Source organism: Tenrec ecaudatus, chromosome 4 (genome assembly GCF_050624435.1).
Source record: "Tenrec ecaudatus isolate mTenEca1 chromosome 4, mTenEca1.hap1, whole genome shotgun sequence".
In the NCBI taxonomy this organism is placed as follows: domain Eukaryota; kingdom Metazoa; phylum Chordata; class Mammalia; order Afrosoricida; family Tenrecidae; genus Tenrec; species Tenrec ecaudatus.
Genome location: NC_134533.1, coordinates 138701641 through 138715338, shown reverse-complemented (window position 1 = coordinate 138715338; position 13698 = coordinate 138701641). Strand labels below are relative to the sequence as shown.

Sequence of the window (13698 nt, the reverse complement as noted above, 5' to 3'; positions counted from 1 at the left end):
TTCTGCCCCACAATGATAAGTTCTCAGTCTTCTCCTGAAAGAGGGCATACTTGGCATCCCAAAGCAATGAGGATATTTTAAAGACTCGTATGATGATATTTCTAGTTACATATGCAGTATTCAAACTTAAGTATGACTAAGACATTAAATTGTAACCATGGGCCCTTTGCTTGCCATCTTCAGTGGACAGTCTGGGAGAAGAACCAGAGAATACCACACAGTGGGTTTATAATCTGATTCAGGACACACTAGATATGTATTGGATGCGGCACCAAAAATAAACTAAATATTATATTTTTCTCACCAAACAAGAGCCAAGTAGGAAGTGCACGATGCTGTGCAGGGGAGTGTTAGGGGTAGAGGGACAAAGCAGGTGCAGTCAGCAGAGAACCAAGCCACCTTTCCGTGGCTTAATGCTTGTTCTCCCTCCGTCATATCTCAGTCTCTCCAGTCAGGCCAGGGGACAAACTGAAGTCACAGGAACTTCACAGAAGACAGATAGGCTATGGATATAGACGAATCCGAGGAAGAAACCGAATTCTCAGGGGCCCAGGACTGAGAGACATCAAAAAAGGCAAAGAAACACCAGAATGGCATACTGCTGGCCTCTTGCCCACGGTGGGTCTTGATCTGGTCAGGGTTCACCCTTCCTCCTTTGAGAGGCAGAGGGAAAGCCATATGGAATCCGTTTCATTCCATCTCATTGTCCACGGATTTTAGATTTACATAAGAATAGGAAAGGTGGTGGCTAAACTAGCAGTGGCAAACCTGCCAAGGAACCGCAGGTCTTGAGTCACCGGTGCTGTACCTCGGCAGCAAGGTGGGCACACGGGCAGTGAAAGGAAGGCCGAGTTATGAGGCCAGGCAGCGGTAGCGGCAACAGGGAAGGGTTGGATGCTGAGGCGACAAGGCTGGGACCTCGGCGGCAGGCTGGCGATGTTCCCTCTGGGCGCAGCACCACAGAGGCACATCTGCGGCACAATGAAGGATTTGGGGACAGAGGACTTGACAGGTGGTGAAGGGGTGTCCAACTTTGGGGATTGCTGAACCTTGCCTTGGAACAGGAACAGAGATTCCAACCACGAGAAAAGGGGCGGAGTTTGATAGAGGCTACCCTGGAGAATGCTAACACTTTAGGTTCAAGATTGAGAAATGCCAAAGTAGAAGATTTAAGGAGTTTTACCAATTGTTTTAAATCTTGCACTGAAACGTTTGTCCTGGCTGTCGATATTCTGGACAGATTTTGGCTCTTATGATGGTGAAACCTAAGCATTGGTCTTGTATTGGAGTGTGTTGTTTTCACTGGCTACTAGTCTAGCTGAAGAAGAATGCAATATTCCCTCCACTCATGATGCAGTCTGGATTCATCAATGTGGATATACTGCCTCTGACATAAAAAGGATGGAAAAATAATTTCAGAAAAATTTCACTATGAGTTGGAAGCTACTTCTGTCTTAACCTTTTTGCACTTACACCACATTATGGTCCTTTGCCATACTTCAGAAAGAAAAGAATCACCGAGCCCTGATAGGCTAGAAGCTCAGCTGAAAGCTTGCAAATACCGACTTGTGTTTCCAAAAGCAAAACCATCTGTATTAGCTTTGTGCCTTCTCAATTTGGCATCCACTGAATTATTGGAAACTCTTCTACTTGTTAAAAACAACATTCCAAAGTTAATGACACCAAGTTCTTTTACTGGAGGGAGTTGGTTTCTAAATGCCTCACTGAATGATGTTCTCCTGAATGCCTCAAACCAGATCACAAGAAGCTGGCTGGGTTCCTTTCCAGGTGCAAAGCCCAGAACAACCACAGCAGCTACTACAGAGTCCCTATGTTGCCAGCCACAGCAGAGGGGGCTTGTTTGAATGAAAGTGAGAGTGAGGGCCCTGGGGAAGACAAGCGGTGTGGAGAAAAGGGCCCAAGCAGCTCTCCCCCAGGGATCAAGAATGCACCTGGTTCTTTGGCTTCAAAGTGGCACAGACACTGTGCTTACCATCTTAGAAATCTAATTGTTCTGTGTCAGAATTTACAGGCGTCAAAGCAATAAATGGGGGAGGGGGAGTAGGTAGCTTTCTGGTCCACCCCCATCTAGAAAGGAATGGAACCCCTATCTTCTAATTATTATCACTCAGATCAGACCTGGCCTATTTTCATATTTAATCCTAAACCATCACATGGATTCATGCCTCTTCAGTGACTGAAAATATTTACTGGAGATGTTGGTACTTTATTTTCCTCATCAATCTATAGCTACTTAGGGGAGGAGGGAAAGGACAGTTACCTTCAATTTACTACTTCTAAAGATAAATTTTAAAGATTAATAATGTAGGTTATCTTAAACTTTTCAACTAAAATCTTCAGGTGTCTTTATTTAAACAGATTGGGAATGTGCAAATCCTTCCTTAGCAGGGACAATGGATAACCCTTTAATGGTTTATCTTAGATCTTCCTCAACCCCCTTCTCAACAGAGAAAACACGCTTCAATTTCAAACACCTTTTTGTTGTTTTTCTAAAGGGTCAGTGTGTACTGATGCAGACCCTCGAAGTTTAGGAATTATAATCTATATTTCTGTGAATTTTAGTATGTAAAGTCATATACGTTTCTGCTAAAACAGAAATACTTGACAGGTTAGGACTGTTAGACAGTTGCATTCTTAATGCCCAAGTGTTGTCAGACTATAGTATTATTTTAATGTTAATAAAACAACTCAGAATCTGCTAGTTTTGCATGCACCTGTACAAAAGCAGTGCAGGAAGTTGAACAGAATTAGGTAACTGTGGACTTGATAAATGTTGATCTAGTAGAACATCTAATTTTCTGAAATTAAAAATGTCTGGATGGTTGCATTTTTACTTCCTTTATTATTTTCATTTTAGAAATAATGGTATTAGTATATGGATACCAAATTTAAAATGAAGTAAGAACAGAAAAAGTGTAGTATTATAGTTTTAAGCATATCTGTGTGATTGTTCAGTCATAAGAATGGGGATATACTAACTATATAACACATTAGATTCTGTACAAAAATTTTTAACTTTATAAAAATATATGACAATATAAATCTTTTTAAAATGTGCATAAAATACTATATTTTTACTGTATGTGCTAATCTAGTCATTGCATGTAAATATAATTTATTGTGTATTCTGTACTATGAATCAAACATTGATGACTTACTTTTTTATTGTTTAGTCATCATACATTGGGATGTTTTACTGAAGTGGATTTTTGAAGTGATAACATATTACAACTCAAAATAAAAATATGATTTTTTTTTAAAAAAAGAAAGCAAAAGTAGAAGAACTAATGTGAAGAGGTTGAGACAGAAGTTACACCAGAAATTCAGGCTCAGAGTGGCTGCAATGGATGGTCAAGTCCTTTTTTCTTTTTAAGGCTTTAGTCTCCTCGTCTTGAGAATTAGAAGAAAGACAAGTTAAATACTTGTTCTCACTGCCTGTAAATGAATGGACTTGTTAGTAGAAATGTATTTTTTCAGCCAAGGACTGAATGCAAAGAATTCAAATGGATCCTTGAACAGTGGCCCCTGGACAACATGAGTTTGGTTTGTGTGGCAGTTACTTGTGGGTTTCCTCTCCTTTTGCTGGTGCGGCGTCGGGAGTGTCCACTTTAAAATCATCCCCACGCGAGCAGTCTACCTCTCCTGTTATGAGAGAGTGACTTCAACTCCCAGCACTTTGACGAGAAGCTGATTCATGTGACGGCAGTTTAAGCGGACACCGGCAACGCTTGATTGAAATCACCACAGTAACAGCAGGGTGGTGGCAATCGAGTGGGCCCTTGCGGTCACACCTGCGTTGATCAGGGCCAACTGTAAGTGAAGCACACACAGTCTGCGTGTGAGAGGTTGACGTGCACTCTTCAAGGGTCAGCGGTACAAAAGAAGCTACGCAGCATTAAGGGACAGAGCTTCTAAGGGCAGTCTTACAAATGGTGAGGAGAGGTTCTTTATGTGACCATCTGGCTGCCCTGCCTGAATACATGCCACAAACTACAGATTGCCCACCAGTCCTGAGACATTACCGTTGTCAGTGGATATGAGATTTGTTTAGCAAGTTACTTTTATACTTAAAAAAATACAGTAATACACCTAGCAAAGGTAAAACATTCACTTCTTTTGTATCTTTGGTCACTAAGAGTGATATATTTCTACTGTGAGCATAAAAACCACTGTTTGGTTTAACATACTGTTCTAGGTCTAACTGTATCTCTTTTGAAACTTTTTATTGTGATTTCGGTAAGGGTTTGCACAGCGGCTCCTCAGTTTTACATTCAGCATTTTATAGGTTCTGTTTCCTGTACCTCCACTTACCCTGTTCCCCACCTGTTTCTGGTTTCCATTCCTCCTCCTTTCTTAAATGGTTGGTTATTTTAACACGGGTTATGTTCACGTCCAGACCTGAAAGGTGACTAAGGGCTATGGTCTCGAGGGCCCACCAGTCTCTGTCCAACCAGTAATCCCAGGCTCTTTATGACCTCGAGGTCTAGTATTCTCCAACTGGATCCAGGACCTTCTAACATGATCCTCTTTGGAGCAGGTGGTGGTGCAGCCAAAGCGCCATCTAGTTCTTCTGGGCCTGAGTTTGCATGCCCCATTGGACTGACTGTTTTCATGTGTCTTGATTTCATCACTCTTCTTTTCTCTAGTCAGGGAGAGAGCGTTATTTGTACCTTAGGTGACTGCTCACGGCTTTTCTGACTCCATTCACTACGCACCGACGTAGGATGCAGAACATTGTCTTTATGAGCTCAGGAACTCATTGGTTATGTCTGAGAAGTTTTCCACCACATTCAAGGAGTCATTTGCAGCAATATATATATATATATATCCATCCTCTGGGAAAAAAGGGGGAATAGAAGCTGGGTTCTGACAGTAATAAAGTGCCAGCCCTGCAAAAAAGAAGAAGAATATATATATATTATATATATTAAGGTGACCAGATGCCAAAAGCAGGACAGTCTGGATTTTTAACAATTTTTCCCACAGCCTGCAGCATTTTAAAAAGTTCCGATTTTTGGAAAGAATGCACAACAAGCTAGGGTATACAGTTTTTGGCTGCCATATGGCTATTTCACCAGGATATGAGTTTTATCAATGGTGTCCCACTAGTGTCCCGCTTTACCAGTGTTAAAGTCTGGTCACCTTAAATATCTCCTCTGTTAAACCTATATTCCCACTCTGCCTACCACTCCTATTCAGAGATCACCGCCGTTGTAGGATTGTATCTGTTGCCTTTAACTCTTACACTTCTCCTGGTTTTTTCCCCTGCTACCATCATTTTCTCCTAACCGCCTCTTTAGTATATATTGCCTTCTCCTTTGTCCAAGTCAATACTTATCTATGGCTCCCCTCTGTCTCTTCCCCTATTTCTTCTAGTGTGAGAACCTTTTCTTGACTTTCTATAACAGAGGTTTCATGCAGTGTTTGTCTTCTGGCGATTGGCTAGTGCACTCGGCATAGTGTCCTCTGGGTTCGTCCAAATGAAGAGGTGTTCTGCAGATCCATCAGTATTCGTTCATGTTGGTGTGCCATATGTGGATGTGACGACATATATGGATCCACCCGTCCACTGTTGGCCCTGGTAGGGGTTTCACCATCTGCTGTGGTGACCAGGACTGGGAAGAACACGGGGTTTACGGTCTCGATTTGTCGCTCACTTCGAACTGCTCTGGGATCTGTGCCAGGTAGGTGGCCTGCTTGGTCAGATGGTATTTCTGGTTCCAGCTTCTTGAGGCGGTCCCATACTGCTTTCCACAGTGGGAAAACCACTCCTTTTAAGGATGCCTCACTTGAACATCAGCTAGTGAGAAGCCCCATGGCCTACGACAGTGTCCCCCAACAAGCACTGGAAGAAACAGTCATGGGAGTTTTCAGGGCAGAACAAGAGCCACTGTGCCTGTAAATTGTGCTCATGTTGAAAGCTGCGCCTAGGCTCATTCATGTACACTTAGAAGCAGTCTCTTCTGGTTTCATGTTTTATTTCCTTTTTGTTGGCCTTCAGAACCTCACAGAGGCCTTTTGTACAGCCTGTAGTCTGCTTTGCCTAAGATAATGAAGAAATCTGGAAATAAATGGTCCCCACATAAGTCAGTAACACAGAGAGGACAGATTGCCCTCAGAGGCAACCCTGGTCATGCGGAGACCTGGGAAGCCCCGCAGGGCAGAGTGGGACCCTTCAGAGTCACGGATTAGAGATGGCTTTTCCAGGTATGGCCTCACAGGTACCACTTAGAGAAAGCTCCTTTTAAAAAAAAGTCATTTTCTTGCTTCATGAAGTATGCTTGGATCAGATCATAATTGTTCTCTTTGAAAATACGATAGGAGGCTTGTAACAGGGCCATGGCCTTGCCTCACTCCCAGGGTCTAGTGAAGCAGTTCTGAATGATGACAAGGCTGAATGATCACATTGGGCACAGGGAATTTCTTATACCAAATGTGGACCAGTACGCATGGATGGTAGGAGCAAGATGAGTTTCTACCCCCAAAAGAGTTATAGTCTCAGAAACCCATGGGGACAGTTCTACCCCGCCCTTTAGAGTCAGTATGATTCAGAACTGACTCAATGGCAGTGAATTGTTTGTATGTGGTATAGGGATAGAGCTAGAATTTGCAAGAATGAAAGGAAAGGGTAAGGGGGGGGGGGCGTTGTTCAGTTATAACAACTATTAGCACCAGTGGTAAGAAAAAGACTTCAGGCCTAATGTTGATGCCAAGCCCTGAGAGCAACAATGGGTGAGATAAACCTGTATTTCCATACAAGACAATAAAAATAATTTGTTAGAGTTTACTGAAGATCAAGAAAGAAGCCAGTGTGGCAGGGCCTCTGACGGCTTCTCTCCTCTTGTTTCAGATGACAGTCATGTCCCTCTCCAAGGACCTCAAGGACGACTTTCACAGTGACACGGTGCTCTCCATCTTAAACGAGCAGCGAATTCGGGGCATTTTATGCGATGTCACCATCATTGTGGAAGACACCAAGTTTAAAGCCCACAGCAACGTCCTGGCCGCGTCCAGCCTCTATTTTAAAAATATTTTCTGGGGCCACACCATCTGCATTTCCAGCCATGTCCTGGAGCTGGATGACCTCAAGGCCGAAGTGTTTACAGAAATACTTAATTACATCTACAGCTCCACCGTCGTCGTCAAGAGACAGGAGACCGTCACAGACCTTGCAGCTGCAGGGAAACGGCTGGGGATCTCCTTCTTGGAAGACCTTAGCAATCGCAACTTCTCGAACTCGCCCGGGCCCTACGTCTTCTGCATCACCGAGAAGGGCGTGGTCAAAGAAGAGAAAAATGAAAAGCGGCACGAAGAGCCGGCCGTCACCAACGGGCCAAGGATCACAAATGCATTCTCCATCGTGGAAACGGAAAATAGCAACAATATGTTCTCTCCCCTGGACTTGAGGGCAAGTTTCAAAAAGGTCTCGGACTCCATGCGCGCCGGGGCGCTGTGCCTGGAGAGGCCGGCCGCCTGCCTGGAGGCGGAGCCCGTGCGCACGCTGGCCGAGCACTCCTACGCCGTGTCCTCGGCCGCCGCCGCCGAGGCCTACCGCTGCCCGCCCGCCGGCCCGCCGGCGGCCAGGGAGCGCGAGAGCCGCTCGCCCGGCCCCCCGGGCAAAGACGACGGCGGCCAGGCCCCGGCCGCCGAGCCGAAACCCAGCCGGAAGCCCAAGCCGCTGGCCCCAGCCCAGGATGCCGACCCAGCCGCCGAAAGTGGATGCCCCGCCCCAGTCCCCAGCTTGGAGGCTAGTGGCGCAAGCAGCCCCCGGCCAGCTGTGGTCCTTCCTCATTCGAAAGCCCCGGGCCACGAAGGGGATGCCCACGGCCCCAGGGACAATGACAACAGGCCCCCGGAGGTCCCTGGGCCGCCGCGAGCGGAGGTGCCCCCTCTGGTTTACAACTGTAGCTGCTGCGCCAAATCCTTTGAGAGCAGCGCCTTGCTCAGTGCCCACATGCAGCTGCACAAGCCGACGCAGGAGCCTTTGGCGTGCGGGCACTGCGACAAGCAATTCACCACCCTCAATCGCCTGGGCAGGCACGAACAGATCTGCATGCGGTCGGTCCCCGGGGGGAACCCACCCTTCTTGGAAAACTACCCGACCATCGGGCAAAACGGAGCCTCGTTCACAGGCCCAGACGCAGGACTGTCTGGCAATGGGCTCGGCGACTTTTCTAGCCCCAGAAGTAGCTTGCCCGAAATGGAGCACCCGGTTAAGTTTATTAACGGACAAATGCTCTACAGTTGCGCCGTGTGCAAACGTAGCTACGTGACTCTGTCCAGCCTCCGGAGACACGCGAACGTTCACTCCTGGAGACGAACATACCCTTGCCATTACTGCAACAAGGTATTTGCGTTGGCCGAGTACAGGACCAGGCATGAGATTTGGCACACGGGAGAAAGACGGTACCAGTGCATTTTCTGCCTCGAAACCTTCATGACCTACTACATACTCAAAAACCATCAGAAGTCGTTCCACGCCATAGATCACAGGCTTTCCATCAGCAAGAAAACCGCGAATGGGGGCCTCAAGCCCAGCGTCTACCCCTATAAACTTTACAGGCTACTGCCGATGAAATGCAAGAGGGCGCCTTACAAGAGTTACCGGCAGTCCTCCTTCGAAAGCGCGCGCGAGAACAGTCAGATGAGCGAGGCGGCCGCGGGCGCCTACGTCATCCAGAACCCACATGCCCCCAAGCTACCCACCCTGAGTTTCCCAGACGGTGCCAGCGCCCTGCCCGGCAGCCCCGCCGGCCCGCCCGCAGCGCCCGTCTCTCAGGACACCCCCGCTCCTGCCAACGTCCAGAGCGCCCAGGGCACCAAGTGGGGGGAGGACGCGCTGAAAGCCGACCTTGGCAGTAACTTCTATTGCACTGAAGTGTCCGTTTCCTCCGCGGAAAACGCGGTCAGCTCTAGGCCGCCCGCAGGGGAAGCGCCCGTTTTGCCTGCGAGCAGTGAGCACGAGCACGCTGCTTCTGTGATCAGCTACGGGGGGCCCGCGCCCGCCCCCTCGGTGATCGTGCACAGCAGCCAGTTCTCGTCGGTGATCGTGCACAGCCAGGCCGCCGTCGCCATGCCCGGCACCGCCCACGGAGCCCCGGCCGAGCCAGCTGCCCGCCAGGCCCCGGGAGAGACCGGCAGGCCCGAGCCTGAGAAAGGGAGTAGGGCTGCGGGTAGACCCAAAAGCCAGAAGGAGAAGAAGAAAAGCCCGCTGCATCACAAGGGAGCCCTGCCAGAGGAATCAAAACAGGTAGCCATGCCCGGGGGCGCCTTGAGCCGAACCGCACATGCCGTGGAAGAAACCAGTAAAATCGAGACGTACATCGCCAAGCCGGCCCTCCCAGGAACCTCCACCAACAGCAACGTGGCCCCCCTCTGCCAGATCACCGTGAAAATCGGCAACGAGGCCATTGTGAAAAGACACATCCTAGGATCCAAGTTGTTCTATAAGAGAGGGAGAAGACCCAAATTGCCAACGCCAGAAGAAAGTCTGCCCCGGGACGGCGACCCCGCAACCAATGGAGACAGCCCACTGGGGCTCTGCCAGTCCGAGTGTGTGGAGGTGAGCGAAATGTTCGACGATGCCAGTGACCAGGATTCCACGGACAAGCCGTGGCGCCCTTACTACAACTACAAGCCCAAAAAGAAGTCCAGACAGTTCCGGAAGATGAGAAAAGCGAGCTGGAAGAAAGAGCCGGCCAGTAGGAGCCCAAACCCCAAATGCGAGTACCCCGCGGAGCTGGACTGTGCCCCGGGGAAGGCCGCGGCCGACAAGGCCTTGGAGGAGGATGACCACAAGGAGATGCCCCGGTTGCAGTGTGAGCTCTGCGAAGAAGGCCAGGACTCCGCGGAGGGCAGCCTGGGCAGGCCCCACCGCCACCTCACCTCCAGGCCTTACACCTGTGAGCTCTGCGCCAAGCAGTTCCAGAGCCCGTCCACGCTCAAAATGCACATGCGCTGTCACACGGGCGAGAAGCCTTTCCGGTGCAAGACCTGCGGGCGCTGCTTCTCCGTGCACGGGAACCTGCAGAAGCACGAGCGCATCCACCTGGGCCTGAAGGAGTTCATCTGCCAGTACTGCAGCAAGGCGTTCACGCTCAACGAGACCCTCAAAATCCACGAGCGAATCCACACGGGCGAGAAGCGTTACCACTGCCAGTTCTGCTTACAGAGCTTCCTGTACCTCTCCACCAAAAGGAACCACGAGCAGAGGCACGTGCGGCAGCACAGCGGGAAGGGCTACGCCTGCTTCCAGTGCCCCAAAATCTGCAAAACAGCCGCTGCCCTGGGCATGCACCAAAAGAAACACTTATTCCGAAGCGCAAGCCAGCAGGAGCCCGGCGAAGCGGACCCCGGTCACGAAAAAGCCCATTTCCTGGAGAATCCCCATTTCGTTGATTCCGAAGACAATGACCAAAAGGATGCGGTACGCACCGTTGTTGAAAATGTTATCCATTGACTGGTGAGAGAGAAAGCTTCACAAATAAAAGTCCGTGAGTTTTTTTCAATTTCCATATTTTTTTTAGTTTTATTCACCTAACAGTCTCAAAGGAGTGAAATATGTGTGTAAATATATATATATCTCATTTGTAAAAATTCCGACAAAAAGGATACTTTATTATCTACTTTATGTTTTAGCATTAACGTTATGCAAAGCGCACATACACCCACTCACTAGCTGAAGCCTCCGACACTCCCAGTATCTTGTGAAAGCTAACGAAGTTCCTAGCTGTGGTATTTCCACGGGTGGGTAGAAGAGTTTCAGTTCAGCCTCACCGAAAGCTCTTGATAAGCCAGTGCCAGTAGGAACTGGCAGCGGAACTGTCTTTAATCACTGGAGAAAATAAGGGTCAGATGCCATGAAATGTCATCGCCACAGATACGCTGAAAGGTCCATGAGCTGTGACAACCCAGATCCCCATGCACCTTCTGCACTACTAAAATGTGTTTCACACGCTGCCCGTGAAATACTCCACCATCTAGCTGAAAAACGTGTGAAACAGGGCAAGGAAAAGAGGACATCTTTACATTCTGTAGAATTAACTTTTGTACTACATGCACCTTGTAAAATACAAACATGGATCACTTTAACTGTTACCGTCCCTCTCTGTAGAGAATTGCAACAATGAGCAATAGAGCTGCAAATCATGAGGACTCGTGTAGAAATCGATAGGAAGCACTTTGAAGACGACTTTAAGCGCATGTGTGTGCTTTTAGACAGAATGCTGTTCTCGACGTTACGGCTGAGCTGTTCTTAGAACTTGTCTACTCAAGTCACAGAAAACCTACGTCATGCCTTACCTGGGGACGAGGGGAGCCTTCCCCGAATTTCCCTGTGCCATGTACTCCTTTGCAGTGGCCTCACCCCAGAGGATGGAGAAGACTCCAATCCCCCGACACTCTCTCATCTCTGCAGTCTTCCAGTAATCACAAGGCCACGGACATTGGGGTCTGCTCCAGGCAGGCAGCAGATAAACCCTGATGCCTCCGATCCCATTGACGGAGGGCCCGGGATGTTGAGTACAGGATGCGGATGCGGTGCTGCAGTCGCAGGCACTGGAAAGCAGCAGCAAGCCCACTCCCGCCAATCATTAGCTTTCTTGGGGTTGTGCAGCCCACAAGTACATATTAGTACAAGTCAAAGGGACGACAGAGACAGCCTCGGATTTCTTACTTGAGCAAGCAGGAGGAAGTGGGGTGCCTCCCTGCCTCAAAGAGGAGCTTTGTTTGGCACGTGGGAAAGCAGGATATGGAATGACAAGGTTCTGTCCCTTCCTTATATGCCTCAGAAGTACACTCACAAAGCCAGATGCCTTGTCTGGTCTTCCTATTTGCAGACGTCTAGCCCCCTTGCGGAGAAGTCCTTTGTGCTTTTTCAATGTTCCTTTACACTGACCCAAATCATCAGCATTGTCCTCAAAATCATAGACTTTCTGGAGGAACTGGAGCACCTGGTTCTTTTCCAGCAGCCAGAATAGGCGAAGAGATGACACTCCCAGCCTCCGACCACCAGTGTGAACAAAACCCTGCTTAAGGGTGACACAAAGTCACTCATCCTCACTGGCCTTCCTCCATGGAAACCCAAGGTGGCCCAAAGTTGTGAGGCGATCATTGTGAACAAGCGGCTTCAAGGCCTCTGGTTTCTCTCTCCAAGTGGCGATGGCCCCATGAGGAAGAACTGGGTGTGGACTTGAGTGGCCAAGCACCCAGACAAGGACATGATCAAAGGTGACCTTTCTTACTGTAGCGCTTCACTGTTAAGTAGCCCCAAAACTGTTATCTGCATTTATCTTTCATTCATCTACTTCCACTTTTCACTTACATACAGTATTACATAGTAGAGGAAAATGGGGAAATGCAAGCGAGCTCAACTTTATTCTCTCCTCTGTATGTATGTATGTATGTATGTATGTATGTATGTATGTATGTATTGAGGAGCCCGAAGGTGCAGTGGGTGAGCCCTCCGCTGCTAACCTCCAGGTCTTTAGTGCAAGCCCATCAGCCGCCCCAGTGGAGAAAGAGGTGGTGTCTGCTCCGGTGGATTTCACAGCCCTGGGACCCCACAGAGCAGTTCTACTCCATCCTTGGGGTGAGACAAGTGGGAGCAGGCTTCCCGGCCTGGGGTTTAGGGTCCCACATATGTATGCCTGCACTTTTCACTTGGGTTCTGTTAGAGAGTCACAAAGGGCTTCTGAATATCATTTTTGAATTGAGAATAAAATATTCAATAAGCAATCCTGTGATTCACTAATTTGTTTCATCTGAATTAGGATTATGAATCAAAGGGAATGACTTTGTATCTTAGCCACTTTGATTTGAGGTAGCTCAGAATATAAAATGATTACACATCATAATGCCTCCCAACCCTTACACGTGGATATTTTCTAAGTGGACTTGTATGCTGATAATTCTAGACCAAAGTAAATATGGCAAAATATTTATACATAAAAATAATTTTTCAAATATTTTCTATAATTGTATTATTCGTTTAAAATGTTGATAGCTTGTGTTAGTTTCAGGGAGGGTGTATATTTTGATAAAAAAAACTTGACTTTGTAATTCTGTATATTCTATACAATTTATAGCAGAGCCATTTTAAGACAACCTTGTCACATTTTTGTTTGTCAATCGTGAAAAATTTTATTATGAGTGATGTCTAAGTATGCATTGAGTACATAACAACCAACTAGGATCCCAGTAAGTGTAACAGTGAACATACTGTATGCTGTACAAGATATATTGTAATCTGCTGTTTTAGCATCTGTATTTTGGTTAGCAGATATTAAGTGCAGATGTTAAGGATTGGAAAAGTCTAATTTTATTTTTAGAAATAATGACTATAAATTTGTTTTTTGCTTGATTAAAATAGCTTATTCCTATGTGAAGCCTCTTTTTTCCAGTGTTTCATCGTTGATTCTCTTGTGCAGCCACGGCAGCTACTTCATCTCCCTGAGTCTCGGCTTTGTCTCAGGTTCCTCATTCACTAGATTTTCTGTGAAAATCTTATTACTTTGCCTTCCACGGTACCCACTTAAGTGCTCAAGTGGAATAGAACTTACAGAGAGTAAAACGTGAGTGGAAGTCTTCTATAATTCAGTGCTTTGGAGAAGCCTGATCTCATAATGGTACATCAAAGAGCAACAACTGCCTGGGAAGAGTTGCTGTGCTCATCCCCAG

At 47.5% G+C, this 13698-nt stretch overlaps 1 protein-coding gene and 1 pseudogene across 5 annotated transcripts in view; both read left to right on the top strand.

Moving 5' to 3' along the window:
- ZBTB38 (zinc finger and BTB domain containing 38) overlaps positions 1-13351 on the top strand; it is a 78424-nt gene extending 65073 nt beyond the window's left edge. For all 5 annotated transcript variants that reach the window (XM_075546826.1, XM_075546827.1, XM_075546824.1 and 2 more), the window contains one exon: positions 6872-13351. In XM_075546826.1, coding sequence (XP_075402941.1) covers positions 6872-10480 — 3609 coding nt within the window. In that variant the 3' untranslated portion in view covers positions 10481-13351. The remainder of the gene's footprint in view (positions 1-6871) is intronic.
- Positions 982-2001, top strand: LOC142447134 (cyclin-G2 pseudogene; annotated as a pseudogene).
- Positions 13352-13698: the final 347 nt, after the last annotated feature.